At 56.7% G+C, this 22,723-nt stretch overlaps 1 protein-coding gene across 1 annotated transcript in view; it reads right to left on the minus strand.

The window, feature by feature from the left end:
* The window catches only part of TCERG1L (transcription elongation regulator 1 like), a 182,939-nt gene that overhangs the window by 32,304 nt on the left and 127,912 nt on the right, over positions 1-22,723 (minus strand). The window contains exons 7-8 of the mRNA XM_055300294.1: positions 13,384-13,538; positions 3,371-3,440 (exon numbers count right to left, since the gene is read on the minus strand). Of these exons, the coding sequence (XP_055156269.1) occupies positions 3,371-3,440; positions 13,384-13,538 (225 nt within the window). The remainder of the gene's footprint in view (positions 1-3,370; positions 3,441-13,383; positions 13,539-22,723) is intronic.

The raw sequence follows: 22,723 nt of genomic DNA on the forward strand, positions 1-22,723 counted from the left end.
ATCCGATCTGCGGAAGAGTGTGCAAAACGTCCATGAGAGGCGCCAGGGTCCGAGAGAAACGCAACGTCCAAAAGGATCACGTGGCATCTTCCCTTTCTTCCCGAACATGGTTGCTAGTGAGTCACACGTTTACGGGCTTCTGGATGAGGAAAAATTCTATTATTTATACAAAAAAAGGTAGGTCAAAGGGATTGATGTCAGCCAGTCCTCTGGAGGCCCATTTTCTTACCATCTAAGCCAGGAGCCACTAATTAAAGATACACAAAAGCAGTTAGGAGCTTGAGAAGAGCCTGAATTTATTGATCATAACCTTCTAGAAGACGAACATGATGCCGCGCTGATCATCGGCCCGGGGCGATGAGCTCTGAGCAACCCCACGGAGATCGGGCTGCGGGGTGGGGGTGGGGGGCGTTGGGAAAAACCAGCACAAGAGTGGGGCTTCGGAAGACAGCAGGCGGTTTGTGCGAAGGGCTCAGAGATGACTGAGCAGAACGGTGGAATGTTCTGGAACATCCTAGATCCCCAGTCTGGCTGCACCACAGCAGGGGGAGCAGTGCCGTCCAGGGCTCCGTGGGAGAGCAGAGCTGCCCCAACAGCGGCGCTCGCGATCCAGGCCGGGGTCTGCGGGTGGGAAGTGGGGCGGCTCTACCCATCGCCCCCGCGTCGGCTCCCGAGCCGCCGCTCAATCACGGAAGCCCCTCACATGGTTCACACGCAAACTAACGTTCTGACGTCTCTTAAATGCCAACTGATGGGAAGTCAAGGCCAGTCCTGTGGGAAAATGAGTGAAATCGGGCCACGCGGGCAGATGGCCCAGCTGCTCCGGATCCAGCCCAGCATCTCCTCCAGCACGAGCTCAACAGCATCCCTCGGCGGCTACATTTCCGCATTTCTGGTGCCTCAGGAAGCGCGTCTGGTTTTTGAGATTCTAGATGCACTTATCCAAAGACGGACAGAGGCGGGCTTGGCAGATGCCCGTGGTCTGGACATAAAGAGATGACACTTTACCCTCTTTCCTGGAGCCCCTGTCCCATCGAAGGCACACGGCGTCCATCCTCTGTGGCACATGCAGGTGTCCTTTGACGCCCAAAAGTGACCTTCTAAAGAGAAGGTGGGACCCCAGCGCCACAGGGAGTCTCAGGCCTGGCCCAGCAGCAGCCTGGGTCCCCGCCGCCCCTCCTGGGGAGGACAGTGCTCACCCTTCCCTGTATTGTTTCTGGAACGTTCTGTGGTGTCTGCTTGTTATCAGTTAAGATTACAATATACCCAGGCCCCCGTCTGCAGAATGATTTCTGGAGGGGGTGCACAGAGGAAAGGCCTGGCGGCAGTGAAATGAGGGGACCCGAAGCCACTCAGGGAGAACTCTGCAGGCTTGTGCCTCCACGCTCGTCCGTCTGTCGTCTGTCACAGACAAGAGGCCCATCCCGGCAGGGTCAGGCGTCAGGTGTCCGCTGCCCGGAGCCAGGGTGGGGGGGTTTGCTCTCTCCCCACCGTCCTTTCTCAGGACGCCCCCCGGACGGGCCGAGGATGCCGGCTGGGCATGGGCTCTGAGGCAAGGTGCATTTTCCTTCATTACTGCGCACAGGTGCCACTGCGGGACGCTTGCTTCTTCTAAGAAAACTCTTCTTTCTTTTTTTTTTTTTTTGGTTTGTAAAAATAATACTGAGACCGTATTTTTAAGACTTTACACAACATAGGGTTAAAGAATAATTGGGTGACATAGGGGCGCCTGGCTGGCTCTGTCGATGAAGCTCACGAATCTTGATCTCGGGGCTGTGAGTTGAAGCCCAAGATGGATGTAGAGATTTGTTTAAAAATAAAATCTTTTAAAAAAATATATAAAAATACAAAAGCACACAAAGAATAGTCGGGGGACATAAAAAAACGGTGACAGGGCAATGTTTTTTTTTTTTTTTTTTTTTTTTTTTTTTTTTTTTTTACAGGGCGATGGTTTTAACCAGAACAAATAAATCGACGACATGAGGACATGAGGTCTGATTTTTTTCAGATTTGCAGCGTACGGTTTATCTTTGCTGCTTTGAGGATCACACTTCCCATGTGTGATGCTATTTTTTAAAATGCCCATTTTTACAAGTCGGCAGTGGAATCCTAGCCAAGGCCTTCCCCTGTCGTCCTCGCCCCCGCAGCCCGCTGACCCGACGCCCCCCCCCCCCCCGCCCCTCGAGCCCTCGTGCCCGTCATGGGCCTCTTCCTTGCACCGCGTCTGCTGCTGCTGTCCGCAGAGCCTGCCGATGTCCTGACTTTCAGAGAGGCTTCAAACGTGAGGCTGTGCTGAACTGGGGCAGAGGACGGGGTGGGCTCCCACTGTACCATCTGCCTCCTGAATGCACTCTGGGTTCTTAGGCACATTTTTTTGATAAAAGACATCTTTATTTGAGAGAGAGAGAGAGAGAGAGAGAGAGAGCGAGAGAGAGAGAGAGCAAGCAGGAGTGGGAGGGACAGGGAGAGGGAGAGAGAGAATCCCAAGCAGACTCCACGCCCAGCGCAGAGCCTGATGCAGGGCTCGATGTCAGGACCCTGAGATCACAACCTGAGCCGAAATCTAGAGCCAGACGCCTACTGACTGCACCACCCGGGAGCCCTCAAGGCACATATTTTAAGCAGAACATACCCACGAGGGCTTCTGTGCCGGAGACGGCTGCCCAGCACCCCGGCCAGGCCCTCGGCCCCCATCCAGGGAGCCTAGACACTCGGATCCCAAATTTACCCCTTTGTGTGGGACTTAGGAGGAAAGAAGCCCCAGCACGTGGCCTGCAGGACAGGCTAACGGTGGGTCCCCGGCCACGGGGGCTGCCGCCACACCCAGAGGGCAATAGGCACGGAGGGCTGTGCACTCGAGGAGCGTGACTGTAGTCTCGCAGCGCCTCCCCCTCCCTCGCAGTCCCTGTCACCCCAAGCTGCCTTTGGGAGCTCCTGCCATCTCGCGCAGACGGGAGATCGGCAGTCAGGGTGGAATTACTTTGCCCAACATCACAAAGCAAATGCAGGAGGCACCCAACTCCAACCCAAGAGCTGCCCAAAGCAAACCCACGGCCTCACCCATCCCATGGCTCCCCTGGCACCCCGACGGCTCCGTGCATGGGGCTGAGCACATGGGCACCAGGGAGGCCCAGTGCAGGCCTGACACGGTCCAACATCCATGTGCCCGGGAGCCACTGAGACACCTGCCCACGGAGGTCCGGGGTCCCCAGAGCAGTCAGTGAGACGGGACCTGAGGCCTCCCGCCGTCTGCTTGGTGGTTCGATCTGTTCTGCGCTCCGTCAGTAGAGTCAAGCGATCCCCTCTCCTTCTACACCACGTAACTGTCTGCTAACGGAAAGTCACCGGCGCAAAAGGCCTTGTCACCTACCGGTTCCTCTTGGTTCTCAGGCTGCGGTCTCCCCTGCCGTCCTCAGACCGTGACCCGTCGCTGTGGTCGGCTGGAAGAGAATCAAGTTAACAAGGTTGGAGTGTCAGCTCCCGTCACTCTGGCAAAACACCAAAAAGCGCTTGTTTTCACGCAGAGCCATCTGCGTGAGGCTCCGCACAACGGTGCAGGCTCCAGGCCCTCTGCCCCCACACGCGCGGGGCCCTCCCATGGGCTCCACCTCGGCGCCCCCACACCCGCCGTGAGTCTGCCTGTCTGCACCGCGGGGTGTTTGCAATCTCTCCCAAGGTGTGCTTCCTTCCCAGAGCGTCCAGAGGCCTGATGCTCCGGTGAGGTTTTCAAGATAGAAGGGGGTCGTGCTTGCCATCTGCTTGTCCCGTGGGCAGAGGACAGGGGCAATGAGGAGCACAGAGCTATGGCCAGAATATGAAACAAAGTGGAGGACGGGCAGGCCCTTCCCCATGGCCGCTCCAGAACACACTCCAGGGGAGACCTAAGGTTAGACGTGAAAAATTAATTTTTTTTAATTTTTATTTATTTATGATAGTCACAGAGAGAGAGAGAGAGAGAGAGAGAGAGAGAGGCAGAGACACAGGCAGAGGGAGAAGCAGGCTCCATGCACCGGGAGCCCGATGTGGGATTCGATCCCGGGTCTCCAGGATCGCGCCCTGGGCCAAAGGCAGGCGCCAAACCGCTGCGCCACCCAGGGATCCCTAAATATTTTTTTAATTAAAGAAATGAGGTCATACAATTATAAAGATGTTGGTTATTTTTTTAAGATTTCTGTCTGTTTGTTGGGAATAGTCTCGTCGTTAAGCCTTCCTAAATCAAGACACGGAATCCAAAAGCCGTAAAGGGAAATATCCAGAAATGTGACTGCCTTTAAAAATGCAAGTCTGGTGGGCAGGCTGCGTGAGGGGCAGAGGAGGAGCCCTGGGGCCAGCAGGTCCTCTAGAGCACCCACGGAGCTGGAGACGCCACCCGACTCTGATTCCAGAACTCGGGGCTCCGATGAGACCGCGGAGCCGCCGGGAAGAGCCGCCTTCCTACATGGACGGTGGACATGATGGAGCAGAAACCCCAGGGACCATACCCGACAAGGATCACACTTAAGAAAACCAAAAATCTTGGAAAAGTGACAAATGGATGGTTCCAGCCCTTCGCCAGCCAGAACCCGAAGTCCCTAGAGGATACGAGAAGCTGTTTTCCAGACTCGCCGTGTGATGAACTCAGAAAGTCCAGTTCTCAACAACAACAAAAAAATCACAACGCGTACCGAGCAATAGGAAAGCGTGGCCCATTCACAAGAAAGAAGGGGACAGAAACCACCTTCACAGGCATGAACTCCGAGATCAATGTGAGAGCTAAAACCATGAAACTTTCCAGGGAAATCTTCTTGCCATTGGATTTGGTCATGGTTTCGTACCTTTGGCACCAAGGCACAGGTGAAAAAAGAAAAAAAAAAAAACACCAGATAAATGAAACTTCATAAAATTAAAACCTTTTGTACATCCGAGGACAGTACTAGCAGCAGAGTGAAAAGGCAACACACAGAATGGGCGAGAATATTCACAAACCCAAAAATAAAAAAAATAAATAAAAATAATAAAAATAAAAATAAAGAATATTCACAAACCACATGTCACGTTAAGGGATTGGTAAGCAGATCATATTTGAAACTCCTAAAAAAATAAAAAATAAAATAAAAATAAAAAGAAACTCCTACCACTCCACACCAGCACCACCAACCACGACACCACCAACCGAATTAAAAAAGGTAAAAAAGAAGAAGGACAAGCAACATGAATAGACATTTCTCTAAAGAAGCCGTACGAACGGCCAGGAAGCACCCGGAAGATGCTGCGCACGTTTAATCTTTAGGGAAAGGCTAATCCGATCCAGAACGAGGCGCCGCTCCCAGCCCTGCGATGGCAGACACAGCAGTAATAATACCCTGAGCCACACCACCAGAAGGCAGCACGTTGGCCAAGGATGAAGGAGGAGGGGCCGGCGGGGACGCACGCGAGCCGCTGGTGGGCCCTCCCAAGGGGCTCACGGCTGAGGAGGACGACGTCTTGGCTGCTCCTCAGAAGGTCAAACACAGAGTGACCCTACAAGTCAGCAACTCCACTCTTCGGTTTCTACACAAAACAGCTGGGAACCGGGCCCCAAACGGGTATTTGTGTGCAGTGCTTGCACGAGCACCACTCACCATGGCCCCAAAGGGGCAACAACCCAAGTGTGCTCCAGCAGAGGCACGGACAAACCAAGTGGGGTCCACCCGTACGATGGGACATCCTCAGCCAGAAAAAGGAATGGAAACCGGACCCGTTGCACAACGCGGATAAGCCGTGAAGACGTTCTTCTCCGCGGAGGGAGTGGGACACCCATGGGCGGTCCTGTAGGACTGGGCCCGCACGGGGCCGCGGGGAGGAAGCCACGGGGAGCTGCCGATACGGCCACCCGGCTCCTGGGCGGGGTGATGAGAGAGCTTTGGAGCGCGAGTGACGGTTGCACAGCGCGGCGAAGGCCGCCGCCGGCAGCGAATTGCGCGCTTAGAACGGCAAGCTCCACGTCACGTAAGTTTTAAAACAGTAAGACAAAACTCAAGACCCATTTTTTTTAATGGGGAAAAAAAAATCAAAAGAGGAAGAAAAAACTGTAATTGTAGCCGGGATGCTGCTATTTGCAAGAGTCGGCAGATTTCAATAAAGGGGAAAGACCCGAGCACGTCCCGGGGACACAAAACAAAAGGAACAGCCAATAAGCCCTTGAAAAGGTTCCATTTCACTCAAAATTAAAGAAACGCCAACCGAAACAAAGGACGGGCTTTCAGAATTCAGTGTCGAGGATGCACAGTGCTTCTGGAAGTGTGCGGAATCTACTAATGGGTGTGTGCACGGGGCTTTTTTGTTTTGTTTTGTTTTGTTTTTTTAGGATTTTATTTATTTATTTTGAGAGACAGAGAGAGAGAGAACATGAGCAGGGGGGAGGAGCGAGGGAGAGCAGGGAGCCCGATGCGGGACTCGATCCCAGGACCCAGATCATGAGCTGAGCCGAAGGCAGACGCTTCACCCACGGAGCCCCTGGGCTCTCTTTTTGGGGGAAAATTTAAAAGGCATGTACCTTCTGCCCTGGTAATTCTAATAATATGAACTTGTAGGACACAAGTACTCGCAGGAACGCTGCTAAGACACCGTACGTGCACGAAGGTGTTCTCGTCGGCACGTCCAGCTGGAGGAGCGGGAGGAGGGAGCTGTGCTCGGCGGGGAGCATCTGGGCCTCGGGAGCCAGGGTCCAGGCCGCAGGCTCCCTACAGACCCGCCCCAGGACTCAGGGCACAGTGCTCAGCGGGCCCGTCCCGCCCGCGGGAGCCCAGCTCGCACAGGGCAGCGGCCGCGGCGCACCTGACCCCCTGCCTCTGCGCACAGCTCTGTCTGCACCTTCTGGATCCACGGAGTCTGTCATTCATGTAAGGCTGTTTGTCCTGAGGCTCCTGGGGATCCGTGCTCACGAGACGACGGGAAGGGGAGGTGCCCTGCTTCCTCCCGGGGCACCGAAGAGACGAAGACCCCCCAGCCCGTGGCTGCCCTGGGCAAAAAGAGGGGCAAGGCGGGGGTGCTCTGCTGCTTGGACAAGAGGCCCCCGGGGGCCTGTCGGCGAGGCTGGGTCGGAGCGGCCGAGGTGTGACGGCCGGCTTGTGGGAGTCGGGGAAGGCTGCCAAGCAGCAGGGCTCCCCAGTTTCTCTGGGGCACCCTCCAGCACCAACAACCACGCCTCTGATTCCCTGGGCGCCGACGGGGCTGGATGCCAACGGTTCAGTTAGACTCTGACTCCAACGGCCTGGGGGCAGCATCAGGTCCCCACCACCCGGGTTCCCCTCCTGAGTGACCCGCTGGAGGTGCTCGGGTTTCCTGGAGGAGTCCACGGAGACACTGGTCCCTGGGCAGGGCTCAGGACCTCCCTCTTGCCTGCCCCTCCTCCTCCCTGCCCCTCCTGCCTCCTCCTGCCTCCTCCTTGACCCTCCTCCTTGCTCTTTCCTCCCCCCACCTCCTCCCTTCTCCCTCCTGCCTGCTCCTCCTCCCTCCTTCCTCCTCCCTGTCCCTCTTCTTTCCTCCCTGCTCTCTGCCCCTCCTCCCTGTTTCCTGCTCCCTCCTCCCTATCCCTCCTCCTTTTTTCCCCTCCTCCCCAACCTCCTCCCCAACCTCCTCCCCTCCTCCCTGTTCCCTCCTCTGCAGGCCCAGGGCAGGTGGCAGAGATGGGTGGGGGTGTCAGCCTGCATGGAGCACACGAGAAATGGGACAGGGCAGATCCAGGGCCTGGCCGTGGCTCCACCCACTAGCTGGGGACCTCCGGACACCAAAATTGCTGTCTGCGTCCTTTGCTCCCTGCAGGTCATATTCAATTTCTGAAGGAAGTGCAGGATCACAAAGTCAGGCAGAGAGAGAGCCGGAGCAGAGCTGGGGGGTGGTGCACGCGGCCCCAGAAAGAGGGTAGGAGCCCTGGTAGGAGCTGCTGGGCCAGGGTCCGGGGAGCTGGGGGTCAGTCACCGCGAGGGACGAGCCTCTTGGTCCCTGGAAAGGCTGCACTGGCAGAGCCTCCTCGCTGAGGTCCACCCTGCGCCTGCCCAGGCTCCGACCCCTCCCGAGCTCCCCAGGACACAGGCTCTCCCGGGTGGGCCTTCCTCCCTGCGTCTGGTGCAGCGAGTGGTCCTTCCCCAGGGAGCACCCTGGCCACCGGTCCGGGGACTGACTGTGCTTCGTCCACCCCCAGACCTGGCCCGTCACTGCCTGCCATGCCTGCTGGCCTCCCGCTTGCTGTCGGGCTCGGCTCCAGCCCAGGGCTGGTCATCCAGGCCCCGAGTACAGTGATTGGTTTGGGAGGGAGCTCAGGTCCTCCTCCCCACCCTCCTCCTTCATTCCTGGGTCGGCAGTGGGGGAGGCAGCGTGAAGCCTCGGGTTCTGGGGACCACTTAGGAAGATGCTCTCCCAGCCTGTTCAAGGCCATGGGGGGCCCCAGGAGCTGGCTCTGCCCCCGTATCAGCGCTCAATTCGCTGGTGCACCTCAGAGGAGGCCCTGCCCCAATGTCCCAGCCCTGCCACCCTGCTCTGGCACCCTGCCCCGCCGTCCTGCCCCCACTGTCCTGGTCCCCAGGCTGCAGCAAACGAGGCGCGAGGGCTAACGAGCATCACGAAGGCCCTGCCCAGGTGCCTGGCCTGCTCCTTCCCAACCCGGCCACCTGGCGCCTTCAGAGCTCAACAGGCTCCCCCTGCGCACCCTGGAGGGCTGGCCTGGCTCCACTCATCTGCCACGTCCAGGGTCCTGGATCATTCACGGAGCAAGGAGGGGGCACAGGCCGGGGGCACAGGCCAGGGCCCCCTGGGTTGCCGGGCGGGGGATGCAGGTCCCACGGAGGGTCAGGGTCCCTCCCGAACAGCCAGGCCGGGTGAACCCCGCGTGGGGGGGCCTCCCCTCAACCTGGTCCTTGGGGCAGGTGCTCCCCACCTCGGGCTGCGAGGACCGGTCACAGGGACGCTGTCCGCGGAGCCCGGCCACCTGGTCGCACCGTGGCTCCCAGACCTGTGTGCTCTCCCGGGGCAGACAAAGCTCGGGAAAGCCACCCTTTCACCAGGCACAGCTGTGTTTACTCACAGGCAGGGCTTTATGTGCCACTCGCAAAACGAACATCATTATCACTGTACATTTGTCCTGAATATAAATGACTAAAATGTTTACAGAGGAATTGAAGCCGAGTGACGTCCGGGCCCCTCTGCTGAAAGGACAAGGCCGCCTGCACCTGACTCTGGGGGCGTCGGGCACAGGGAGTAAAGTGTTTCCCGGAGCCGCGTTCCTGTCACAGGCTCACAGCCCCCTCGGATGTGGAGTCAAACCCACCAGGGTGCAAATCCTGGACCCCGTACCTGAGAGAAACGTGACCTTGGGCAGGTTAATTCACCGATGTCCTTTAACTCCCTCTTCCGTAAAACGGGCCTGAAGCGGGCGGGTTGTAGAATGAGGGCCCCAGAGATGGCCACGCCGGGTCCCTGGAACCCGCGAGCATATTAGGTTCTGACCTGGGGCTGGGAGGCGTCCCGGGTCACCCAGGTGAGCCCAGTGTAATCAGAAGGACCCTCCCGGGGGAGGAGGAAGGCGGAAGAGTGGGCAGGACGATCTGAGGGCGCTGCCCTGCTGCCTGTGAAGGTGCGGCGAGGGGCCCAGAGCCCCAGAAACCAGGGCCCGTGCCCCGGGGGCTGGAGAAACCCACTGACCGGCGGGCGGTGAGCTGCTAAGCTTGGGATCACGTGTCCCAGCAGCACAGGAAGCTGATGGCCCCACCCGGGGAGGCCGCGCAGGTGCCCCGTGCCCCACCCCCTCTCCCACCTGGGCTGCTCTCGGCCCAGGGAGCTTCCCACCCGGGCCCGGGCCTGGGGGCTCCCGAGTGCAGGTAAACGCAGGGACAGAGCCCAGCGTCTGGTGGGATCGAGGGCCACCCGAGGCCGAGGACACCGGGGAGCGTCCTCTCACCTGAGCAGCTGGCCGAGGCCCCCGAACCTCAGGCCAGGTCACGAATGCTGCTTGTGCTTCCCGGTTCACCCTTGTTGGGTGGGTATTTACTCCCAACCAACAGCATAGCTACTGGAGCTATAAAAACATCTGGATACAGTGCAAGATAATCAGGAAATAATTCAGGTCTTTGTCTGAGTCTCTCGGCAACGCTAACTGAATGAAAAAGGGGATTTTTCCCTTATCTGCTGAGTGATGAGTGGCTTAGCGCTTTTGGCAGCTCCGTGTCTTGTACCACGAAGCCGCCTGACACCATGAGCTCGCACCCCGGGCCTCACGTCCCCAGCACACAGACACACTTCCAGGACTGAGAGCCCCGAAATGTGGCAGCTGTTGTATGAGACTCATTTATTTCATTTGCCTCTTGAAAAATAATTGGTATCAATTGAAGAGCTTAATCGTTCTATTTCAGACCAGAAACAGGTAGGAATATATTCAAATCCAAAATGACTCCTAGAGGAACAAAATGTGAAAAACAAAATTCTCCACCAAGAACAATCTCCCCTAGAGCTGGTTCTTACAATAATTAGGGTCAAATCATTTGATGAGTCATGACGGATGAACAGCCAGGGAGAAATGTCACTTGCTGATGGCCGGGGGTCATCCACTCTGCCCACTAATCGCTAATTAATCCTCCAGAAACACCTTCTGTCCTAATTGTTTTGCTGCGAACAAAACAATTTGGGTGGACGGATCTGAGAAAATCAGAAACGATGCACATAGATGTCAATTCTACCCCACAACAGGAAGTGAAGGATTGAGGTCGTTTGCATATCTTTAAGATTCAGGTTTAAAAAAAAAAAATCCCACTGATTTAAGAAAATCTCTTCCTCTTTTTTTTTTACAAGAGGAAGCAAGGTTAAAACTCGTTTTGTAACCACATGTAACGTTTCATCACCTGTCTACCTAGAGTAGTTAGGGCCGTGGTTATGAGTTAATGGAAGACGAGGTGTCTTGATACATCAAATCTAAATTAATCAGATATTACTGGCTGTGGTTGTCAGACTTAAGGCCCAACTCTCTACCTTTTTAAAGATTAAGTGGTGAAATGGAGCACTGATCTATGACCCAGGTAATTCAGATCCTGCTGTTAAATTAATTACACCAGGAGGCCGTTGGGCTGACATGGCTCCGATGCCTTGCAGGTCTACCCAAGCAAACCGAAACCCAAGTCCGTAAACGTCTCAGGTCACAAAATCCATCAAAACGCCGCGGACGGCCAATCACAAACCGCCAAGTGGGCTCGAAGCCACAGCCAGTGCCACGGTTTCCCTTCCCATACCCCTCTCCCGGGCTCCCATGGGCCCCGAGAACTGCTTCCCACAGTGTCGCTGCCCGGTCGGAACGGGCTTCTGCTCCAATAACCTCTTCGACTGTTTAACAGACCTCAGTTTCCGCTCCGCCCTGTCGTCCCCCTCAGTCCCCACGAGCCTTGGCAGTGGCAGGTGACGCAGTGGGGGGACCTCAGGTTCTGCGGTCCCCCTCCGTTTCTCCCACACCCGGGCTTCATTACGTCCGAAGGAGAGAAGCCACAGAGCAACCATGTGCTGACTGGTCATGAGCTCCTTTCTCATGCCTGCCAACACTTCGGGGGAAAAAAAGAGGGAAGAAGGGAGGGAGGTAAAAACAACACTCAATTATCCATGAGTGTGCAAGCAAAGGAAGCTGCCTGCAACCCTTGGCTTTTACCAATCAAGTCCAATCACAGCTCCGATCACTGCACCTTTATCTTTCTCATGGGATTGGGGTCTTCTCATGGGATTGGGGGTCTTCTCATGGGATTGGGGTCTTCTCATGGGATTGGGGGGTCTTCTCATGGATTGGGGTCTTCTCATGGGATTGGGGGTCTTCTCATGGGATTGGGGGTCTTCTCATGGATTGGGGTCTTCTCATGGATTGGGGTCTTCTCAAGGATTGGGGGTCTCATGACGGGACCTCAGGAGATGAGGATTTGTTTTCAAACCTTCTTCCAAGAAAACATCCCTTTTAAAAACGGATACCAATCAAAGAAGGAAACAAAATCACAAACCCGATTCCTGCAGTCCCTCAATGCAGCTACATTTCTGCAGATTCAATTAAATACCCGCCTAAGACATTTCTCTTCCCAACATCCGTTGACTCGGGCTCTCTGGAGAATGTTCTCCGTTATCTCAGGTGAAACAAGCATATTAAACCCGCATCCCTCAATCTCAAGAGACCACCACCAGCTTTGGAAGAGCAGCATTTTCCAGTCCCTCGGCACCGTTAAACACGTTAAGAAAACTTGTATAATTCCGTTTTCTAAAGTTCCAGTTCAACGCCTCTGCCTTTGACTAAAAATGAGGGTAGATGCTGTCTTGGGTTGACCCTCTCTGTGATGAGAATTGAAAACGTCATTGCAAACTCAATAAAATGCCCCATAAATATAAAACAAAGGCCCTCTTTCAAGGGGTCAAGATCCAGTTTCCTGGCCGCTCAGCCAAGTGTGTGCATCTGAGGCTGGGACGGCGCCCCTGACCTCAGGTCTCTCCGGCGTAGCCAACACTATCTTAACCCACGTGTGGGGGGAATGGGGCTTTCCCAACACCGCGGCTAATAAAAAATATATTCCATTAATCGGAAAATATTCTTGCTGAAATTCTAACTGTTCTTCTCTGACTCCAGGGGAGTGGGATTTCCACAGGCGTCCTCAGACACAGCTACCTCTCCGCCAAGCGCCCCGGCCCCCGCAGAGGAACGCGGACTTCCCCGCACCCCTGCCTTTCCCTGGAGTTCAAGCGCCTCCAAATCAACAATGCATGCATCCCCTTCAAAGCTCCAGAACGAATGTGCGAAGAGGAAGGAAATACACCCCTGTTTGTGTGCATGAGGTCTCCCAAGTGGGGTTCATGAAACATTTGGAATAGAAATTAAATGTCGGCTAATGATGATGGGGAATGAAGAACCTGAGGGAATGAAAAACGTCTTCTCCGAGTTAACAACCTCTCATGAGAGGCGAAAAGAAAGTCCTGGCCAAGCCCCCCGGGAAGAAAGTGTCTCCAGCAGAAAGTGCCATAGAAACGTAATTCCTAAATCCTAAGACAGCGGACACCATTCTTTAAAAATCAAGTTCCAGGGATCCCTGGGTGGCGCAGCGGTTTGGCGCCTGCATTTGGCCTAAGGCGCGGTCCTGGAGACCCGGGATCGAGTCCCACGTCGGGCTCCTGGTGCATGGGGCCTGCTACTCCCTCTGCCTGTGTCTCTGCCTCTCTCTCTCTCTGTGACTATCATAAGTAAATAAAAAATTAAAAAAAAATTTAAAAAAAAATAAAAAAAAAATAAAAAATAAAAATAAAAAATAAAAATCAAGTTCCAGCATAACCGGGAAAAACACGCTTTCCCTTCGTGTCCCTGGGGAATATGCAGTTTAGACACTTAGGAAACTGGATGCGAATAGCCCAGTGGGTAGTTACGTGTTGGGGCCTCCAGCTTGCGCTTGTGGGGCGGGTCCTCGATGATCCGGTTGAGGTCTCCACGGTTTTTCAGGTCCATGGGCTTCTCCCACACCGACAGCTGCATCGTCGGGTTGAAGAAGAAGACGCGGTCATCGCCCGTCCAGACCACACACCTGCGCGAGTGGAAAACTCACCTCAGTGCCCCTCGAACACATTCAGTCAAGAAATCATCGGCCATTGAACACCAATAAAAAAAATAAGTCAATCGGAGAAGGACAAACATCACATGGTCTCATTCATTTGGGGAATATAAAAAATAGTGAAAGGGAATAAAGGGGAAAGGAGTTAAAATGGGTGGGAAATATCAGAGAGGGAGACAGACCATACTCCTAACTCTGGGAAACGAACTGGGGGTGGTGGAAGGGGAGGAGGGTGGGGGGTGGGGGTGATGGGCACTGAGGGGGGCACTTGACGGGATGAGCACTGGGGGTTATTCTGTATGTTGGCAAATTGAACACCAATAAAAAATAAATTTATTATTAAAAAAATATTGAAAAAAAAACAAAACCACACAGGCCAACTCTGGCTTACCACCTGCTTTTGCAAATAAAGTTATATTGAACCCCCCCCCCAAAAATAAATAAATAGATAGATAAATAAATACATAAATTTATACAAAAAAATAAATAAAATGTTCATTCTTGACCCTCAAAAAAAATTGAACACCAATAAAAAATGAATTTATATAAAAAATAAATAAAATAAAATGTTCATTTTGACCGAAAGAAAGAAAGAAAGAAAGAAAGAAAGAAAGAAAGAAAGAAAGAAAGAAATCATCGGCCTGCGCCCGGACCCAAAAACCCCTTGGTGCCTGAACATCTGCACGTTTGCAAAGGTCACTTACGTAACGTATAAATCGTAACGACCGGGCCTGGCTTTTTAGGGGACTTTACAGAGCTTCTCCTGCTTTCCCACTTGACTAAGAGGCAGGAACTGTGCTGACCGTCCTCCCACCAGGAAGGACAGCAAAGTCGAGCAAAGCAAGGAGCTTGTCAGGGTCCCTGGAGGTCCAAGCTCCTCCCGGCTCACCACCTGTCTCTGCTGTAACGTGCCCGCGCTCCGGGGCGCCTCGGGGCACCGACCCAGGGACCCCGTGATTCGAGGGGGCTTCCCGGTAAACATTCCCGACTCACGGGCCATCGGGCCACATGCGAGCCCACACTCCCGGCGTCACAGACAGTAAACGGGCTGCTGTGATGAGCAACCCTGGCTCCCACCATCCAGTTTGTTTCTAGAAGAGCAAAGAATTAAGCTTTGTGTTTTCACACAGAAGAACCCAAAATCTCCAGAAGGAATAATATCCCGATTTTAAGACCCCGTCTCTGTCGAAGGCTATTAGAGAGGAGAAAAGATGGTAAGAAGTGAAGACAGATACGAGAAAGAAAGGACGGGGTCTGTTCCTAAGCAGTGTGAGCGGGTCTGTAAGGTCGGCCTGCGGGAACCCGGGTCGGGCTGCACAGCCACCCAACGAACGTGGTCCCTCGAGGCCACCAGTCTGGTCTCTGCCTCCATCCCGGGCTTGGGCCCAGGATGGAGCAGAGCAGCAGCCCTGTGCTGGCACCAAGGCCCGCCGCTGGCCTGGGCTCCCGGAAGGTTCCCCTTGGGCACGTCCGCCTCCCTCCCTGGGCCTCAGCTCCTCAGACTGGCCTTCCAGAGCCCCACGGCCCCAGGGGACCCCAGGCCATGGGATTTCCTCTGACGTGGCCTCTGACCAACGGGGAGCCACCTGCCGGGCACTGCCTTCGTCCCTGGTAACCGCTGCTCCCTTGCCCGGCTGGACGGGCACGGCTGTCTGTCTGCCATCGGGAGGAGCCGGCTGGCACCGGCCCCTCTGCTCTGCACCGAGGAAATGCCTCCACCCCGGATCTGCATGCTCACAGCTACACATTTCCCACGGACCGTGCCGAGGGCTCGGGGGCTGAACCCATGCTCTGGGAACTGTGAACAGGCCAGGCTCCTTCCCAGAAGTGATGCTGCGACGGTCGGTCGGGTTTGTGGGTGTGGTGGGCAGGGTGACGGCCCCTAGGACGTCCTCATCTTAACCCCTAGACCTGGGAATGGGTGATCCTGCAGGGCAAGGGGGAGCTTTGCAGATGTGAGTAAGTTAGTATCTTGAGATGGGAGATGGCCCTGGATTGTCTGGGCGGGAGAGGCCTAGTCGGAGGAGGAGAGGTCACGGAAGCAGAGGTCAGACACCCATGGGGGTGGGGGTGAGGGAGGGACATGGGGACGCCCCAGGCTGAGGGGCTCAGGGACGGAGGAAGGACTAAGAAAGGCAAGTGGCCCCAGAAGCTGGAAGGAGCAGGGACCAGCCTCTCCCCTGGAGCCTCCAGAAGGAACAGGGCCCAGCCCACACCTGGATGTTAGTCCCGTTGAGACCCAGATGGGCCTTCTAACCTCCTGAATTACGAGATGATCAATCTGTGGAGCTGAAACCTCTGGGTTTGTGGCCAACTGGTCAGGGGGCTCCCCTTGGGCCCTCTGTGTCCTGGGCTCCAGCCTCAGACCCGCCTCCAGGCCGCAGTGACCCAAACCCCCAGTGCCGGGCCCACAGGCATTGGCCAGGGCTGGCACTGCAGGTGGAAGGACGGTGACTCGTCCTCAAGCTGACCTCTCGCCCTCCCTCTAGACCTGTCCTTGACCCCAGGTGGCCTCAGTTACACCGTGCATGTGTGTGGGGAGGTTAGAATGGAAATCTGCATTATTCTAACCGTGGGGACGTAGAAGCAGGACGCCAGGACCCCTGGCTTTGTTAGAGGCCGGAGGGCTGGGAATTAGGAAGCAGGGACGCTGGAGCACCCCCAGGGCTAGGCCGCGTGGTGTAGAGGGACCCCTGGGTGCCTGGTCTCCTGTAGTGCCGAGTCAGATGGGTGCCGCCCAGGTGGGACCAACCTCCCGCAGGGCCTGTGGGACCCACCTGGATTCCTCCCCGTGTCTTGGTTTCCAACAAAAACCAGTATCACTTCAGCACAGACCAGAGCAGTCCGGGGAGGAGGGCTCTCCTGAGCTCCAAGCGTAGCCGCGGAGGGCTGCTAACCTGCTCTCCGCCTGGTCCTCCCCCCAGGGAACCCGGCTGCAAAGGACCCAGTCCCGGTGCTGCAGGGACAGGCGTGAATTGAACCCGAGAGCTGGTGGCGGGGTAAATAACCCTGCTCCCCCGAGGGACATCTGCCCACGCGCGGGCTGCATCGCCTTCAACTGGAGGGAGCCAGCTGCGACGCAAAATTAACGGTATGTACCGTGTATGCACATGCTAATAGGTGTGTGTTCACCTTCCTGAGTCAGGCCGCGTAATTCCCGGACAGCGGCCTTATCCCCCCTTCTCTTGCACCCGCCCCCATACCCCAGGGGATGTCATGAGCACCTCAGCGTTAGTTGAGTCTGGGACAGAGCCCCCTAACAGCAGAGGCTCGGGACCCCCTCGAGAGGAGCCGGGCTGGCTGCAGGGGACCCCGGTCACCTTCCGATGGGCCCCCCAAGGCTGCTGGCTCCGGGTGGGGAGGGGGTGACACTCGTGTTGGGTCCCTCCCTCTGTGCACCTGATTTGCTCCCCCGCATGCCCGTTCTGGGAGAACTGTCCTGAGGGCACAGCGCCCGGCGTCCCCTGGTCTCACCCCAGGGCTCAGGGCTCGGGACCAAATAGCAGGGCCTGGGTTCGCTCCCCCTGCCCCGCCTCACCCCTCCGCGTCCCAGGAAGGGCTGACTGTGCGCGTTGGGCTGGGGGCAGCCACTCACGGAGGAGGGAGCACAGACCTCCCTCCACCTTCCCTCCTGTGACTGCGGGATCTGGGGCGAGAAACCCATACTTGGGCTTGTCCCCGTTCCTGGCACGGCGCTCCTAAAATCCTGGGGTTTCCTGACACTGTGGGACCGGTGGGACCGGCTCCTGTTACTGGCATCACAAGCTCTTTATGCTAATGGGGTGGCTCTGGGATCCTCGGGGTGGGGCAGGCGGCCAGGAGAACCAACCACCTGACTGGAGGGTTGGAACCTCCCCACCCCTGGGGACGGGAGTGGGTCTGGGGGTTGGATCCACCACCCTTGGCCAATGGTCAGTCAACCCCGCCTACATGATGAGGCCTCTGTGAAAACCCAGAAGGAGGGGGACCAGAGACCTTGTGGGTTGGGGATCACATGGGGCCTGGGAGACAGTGCCCCCCACCTGGAGAGGGTGTGGAAGCTCCTCACCCCCTCCCCCTGGGCATGTCTCCCATCCGGCTGTTCCCAGGTTGCGCCCTCTGAGAATCAACCGGTCACCTAGTAAGCAAAGTGTTTGCCCAGTTCCCTGAACGGCTCTAGCGCATCAGTCCAGCCGGAGGAGGGGGCGCGGGAACCTGGGATCCGGCGCCAATCGGACCCAAGCAGAGGCGACAGCCTGCACTTGGACGGGTGTCTCCGGTGGGCAGGGGCAGTGTCATGGGCTGGAGCCCCTGACCTGCGTGCGGGGCCTGAGCCGCCTCCAGGTAGACAGGGTCACGCGGGGTGACGCCCGGGGCCGCCGGCTGGTGTCGGAGACGGCTGGGACGCGGGGCAGCGGGCGTCAACAGCGAGGTCCTGCCTTGGAGTCTTGAGCACCGGGAGACCGGGACGTGCTCAGCCGTTCCCCATCCCCCTGTCCCCGGCGGCAGCGCCCACACCGCAGGGCCGACTCAGGGAGGAGCACACAGGTGAACACCTGTTTCCGCAGACGAGGGCTCGGCCCCCGTGGGGAAATGCTCGTGCCCGCACGTGTGCGCTCCCCTCTAGGCTGGGGGCCTCACCATCTCTTGTGACGACCGGTCAGGCTGGTGACATCGCTGTGTCATTCCAGAAACTGGGAAGCGTGGCTGCGCCCGTGGAAGTGCAAGAGGCTGACGGCGCACGGCCCCGATGGCCCAGACGGCGAGGGGGCAGCTCGGCGCCCCGGGGCCCGTGTTCCTAAGGGAGCAACAGGGCCGCGGCCCCCGCCCTCCAAGGACGAGAAGCCGCAGCGGGTGGGAGAGGCAGGGGCTCCGCGCTGGGCCCAGGACAGGCGTGCAGGTGACAGGTGGGAGGAGCCAGTCGCCCAGGTCCCCCCCACCCTGCACACCGGCTGCGCTTCAGGGCTTCGGGGCACGACCTTTCTGGAGATTCACGTTGAGACCCCCTGCACCCTGGAGGCCACCAGGGCCTGTATACGGCACCAGGGCTTGGCCGTCGTGTCCCCGCCCCAGGTGGAGCGACGCAGGCGCGGCTCCTCACACCCCGTGAGCGGCAGTGGCACGTCCGCCCCCTGCCCAGAGCTGCTGGCTCTTGGACGCGGATCTGAACGGCAGCCTCCTCCCGGCCCGACCCTCGGCCTGAACTACGCTCTCTGACATGTCCCTGAACCTGAGTCCCCTCCGCACAAGTAACATCTCACTGCCCGTCCCTGAATGAATGAAACACTCGATGATGCTAAGGGGACGGAGGGATATTCGGCCTCTCTTGGCCGTGTGTGCGAGGCAGTGACTGCGCACGGGCCACGTGGCCAGCCCAGCACCCTCTTCGCTGCACTCTCGATGGCTTTGCTCTCGTCAAACACCAGCCACACGTATGATGCTTTGGGACATTCTCCTTTCTTTCTGGAAAACTTCCACCAACTTCCCCAAGAACATTTCTTTTTTATATTAATTCTTTTTTTTTTAAGATTTTATTTATTTATTCATGAGAGACACAGGCAGAGGGAGAAGCAGGCTCCATGAAGGGAGCCCGACGTGGGACTCGATCCCGGGACCCCGGGGTCACGCCCTGGGCCAAGGGCAGGTGCTCAACTGCTGAGCCACCCAGGCGTCCCTATATTAATTCTTCTAAAGTCAAACGTGTCCACTACCTATAGTCAGAAAATTCTACAGAATCTGCTTTTAAAACATCCTGCTCCGTGATTTAATAGTTGTAAGTGAGGGCAGCCCGGCTCCCTGCATGGAGCCTGCTTCTCCCTCTGCCTGTGTCTCTGCCTCTCTCTCTCTCTCTGGGTCTCTCATGAATAAATAAATTAAACCTTAAAAAAATAGTTATGAGTGAATTAAAAGGTCCCTCAATAGGGGGCTAAAATAGCAAATAAAGCCAGAATGAAAAGCACAGTATTCACGTGAAGTCAGACGGAGCAGGGAGTGTGCCTGGGGGGTCGCGCCCCCCCCCCGTCACCTGCTCAGGGGATGCCCTCCCGCTCCAAGGCAGAAGGCCACGCTCGCGGCCGGCTTGTCTGCAGCCACATTGGGCTCCCGGCCCCAGCCCCCTCCGTGGCCACAGCTCCCCACGCACTCGAGCAGCGTCCCCCCTTGTCCTCACAGCAGCCGCAGGCGTGGGCCTCGCCGGGAGGTGCACCTGCTGGCCGAGTCAGCCTCCCGCCAGGGCCGTGCGCTGGTCAGTCCTGAGCGTGCTCTCGCCTCTTCCTGAGCTGCTGTGAAGAGGACTCCGGGTTTTGCTTTGAAGGCATCACGGAGGTAAAGCTTTCACTCTGTCAACCTTGACTTTTCAGAAAATAGTCTTGCTTCAAAACCACAGGTGCTTTTATTTATTTATTTATTTATTTATTTATTTATTTATTTATTCATTTATTTATTTTTGCTTTCTTTTTTTTTTTGCTTTTTTTTTTTTTGCTTTTTGTTTTAAACATAATTCACAAAAATAGTGAATTGCTCGTAAATCCATAATCTTCTGACGAATTTTAAGACTCTAATCATTGGCACCACCATTGATGGTCATTTGAGCCAAAAGCTCGTGAGCTTTACACTTGAACATCTTTTTTTTATTATCATTTCTTTCGTGTCTTCGACAATCCCGAGGAGCACCATCTAATTACCTTCCAGGAGCGGAGTAGCTCAGCTGCCCCTGGAATTGTCATGTGGGTCCAAAGCCAGATTATACAAAAGGAGGAGGAGGACGAGGAGCAGGAGAAATGGAGAAACAGAAATCGGTGAGACACTGAACAGCGCTGTTCTAGAACCAGCCCACCCGAGGCAGGAGCAGATTGGAAAGAACAGCTCAGATTACATCGCGCCTCTCCCCAGGACTCCCTCTTGCATTTCGAGGCGGATGGGATGTCACCTCCTATGAAGGTGCAGACGCAGGCTTCGCGCCCCAGGTGACGGCATCCTTAAGACTTCCCCGTGGCACCAAGCTACATGAGCTTCTGGGGAGCAGAGTTGGCCCAAGAAATTTTTCTGGGCTCTGAAGCCGCATCCGGGGGTCACGCTGGCAGCAGCTGGAAGGACGAGGGGTCCCTCTTGCCCCGTGTCCACGGGTGTCCGGGCACAGACCTGGCATTTCTCCGGTGCTTCATGTGATGCTAACGTGATGAAGGCGGTGCCTCGGGCCGTGTCTCTTGGCAGAGAGGACAGTCGGTCACACACAGGAATAATCATGGGAGGGACGCCTGGGTGGCTCCTGGGATCGAGTCCCACATCGGGCTCCCCGCAGGGAGCCTGCTTCTCCCTCTGCCTGTGTCTCTGCCTCTCTCTGTGTCTCTCATGAATAAATAAATAAAATCTTAAAAACAAATAATCAAGAGAGCCGCTTCTTCGCTGGGGCACCCCACCGCGCTCCTCAGCCCTCCCGCGCAGAACCAGGAGGTTTCCAGTCCAGGCGGTTTTCCCGAGGTCCCCCAGCGAGCGAAGCTTTCAACCTCCCGCAGCAAGTGTGTCCTTCTCCACCACATCCAAGTGGTTATTAGGCTCTGACCGACCCTCCGTCCTCCCACGCATTCAACTTCTCAGCTCCGATTTGGTCAAAATGTGACCGGAGCAAAAAAGCGAAGAGAATAAGGATATTTTGATTTCCATTTTTACATGTTTTGAGTAGATTCCAAAGCTCTTTACTTCTTTATTGTGATACCAGCTGCCTCTGCCCCCAGCCCTGTGATGGTCCAGAGGAGTCTTTTCCAAGCCTGTTGGGTTTGCCCCATTACCCTGAAGCTTCTAGAGTCTTCTAGAAATCCCAAGTTTTCCCTGGAGAATGTTGGTCTGACGTCAAGGCTCAGGTCCCACAGGTGAGGTCTAGTTCTCAGATCTGACCTGAGCTGGCAGCCTGAGCCTTCACCCTTCGCCCCGGAGGATTAGGAGGAGGGTCCACTTCTGAGGACAGCAGTGGGGCCTCCTGACCGACGGGACCACCGTGCAGAGCACGTGCCTTCGGGGCAAGAACAAGAACTGGATTCCCCAAGACTTGAGCAGGGAGCCCTGGCATCTCACCATGAGAAGTAAAGAGAGGCGCTTAGTGAAACCACAGAGCTCCTCGGGTCACCTGCCAGCACCTGTGGGACGTGCCTGCATCCCCAGCTCAGGTCCAAGGGACCCGGTCACACCACACGGTCCCCCGAGCCCGCGTCCACATGGAGCACCTGAGCATCAAGCCCTCCTGGTCAGAGGGGTGAAGGTGCATTCCTGGAACCGTCTGCATCCGATGAGGGTGTCCACGATGTGCGCGGGCAGTCAGATGCCCTGACACACAGGTGGCCGGGAGGACACAGGTGATGGAGCCAGGGCCCCCTGCCCTCCGCCTGCCTGAGAACTGACTGACCCGAAGAGCGAGCCCAACAGCAGCAAAACCCAGAACAAGGGGCAGCAGCGGAAGGAAGGTGAGGCCAGCCCGGCGCCCTGGGCGGGAGAGGCTTCCTGGTGGCCAACAGTGGAGTGGGACATGTGCGCTGCGTCAAGGCTCCCACACGTGACGCCAAGATGAATTAGGAGGTCAGGCCGCACCGACACGAAGCCACCTCCCCACCGGAGAATGAAGGCGAGGGGGCCCCTTCACCCCCAAGGTCGGGGGTCCATCCTCCACATCGGGGGACATGCAAACCGGCCCCTCAGGCGTGCGGGGGCTCCGTCAACATGCACACCCTTAAGCCAAGAGCTGCCCCACACGCCAAGGAGCTCCGACCCGGTGGAACCGAGTCCGGGAAGCACACACGGAGGAGCGCAGCTTCTCTGCTCCGGCGGGGACGCAAGCGCAGGTGCCAGCCCGCTGGCCTCATTCCCACTCAGGAAGTGCATCCTCGGGCCGTGGAGCCCGTCCGGGCCCACGCGGGGCTCCGATGTCATGCAGGACGGTGACTGTGCCACCTGCCGCCCAGCCAGCTCGCTCAGGAGGCAGCCCCATCAGTAAGGGCGTTGGGAGAGCTCCTGGTCCCTGAACACTCGGGTCCCATGGGTGGTGCTCTCAGGGGCACGGGAGCTCCCGGACGGCCCCACACAGCTCCGCCTGCTGTGGGGCTGTTCCTGAGTCCCATCCTTCCTAACAAGACTGTAACCACGGGTGAACCTTTCTCCTAAGCTCCGTGAGTCATCCTACCCCGTGATCA

The sequence above is a fragment of the Nyctereutes procyonoides genome, unplaced genomic scaffold (assembly GCF_905146905.1).
Source record: "Nyctereutes procyonoides isolate TBG_1078 unplaced genomic scaffold, NYPRO_anot_genome, whole genome shotgun sequence".
Lineage (NCBI taxonomy): Eukaryota > Metazoa > Chordata > Mammalia > Carnivora > Canidae > Nyctereutes > Nyctereutes procyonoides.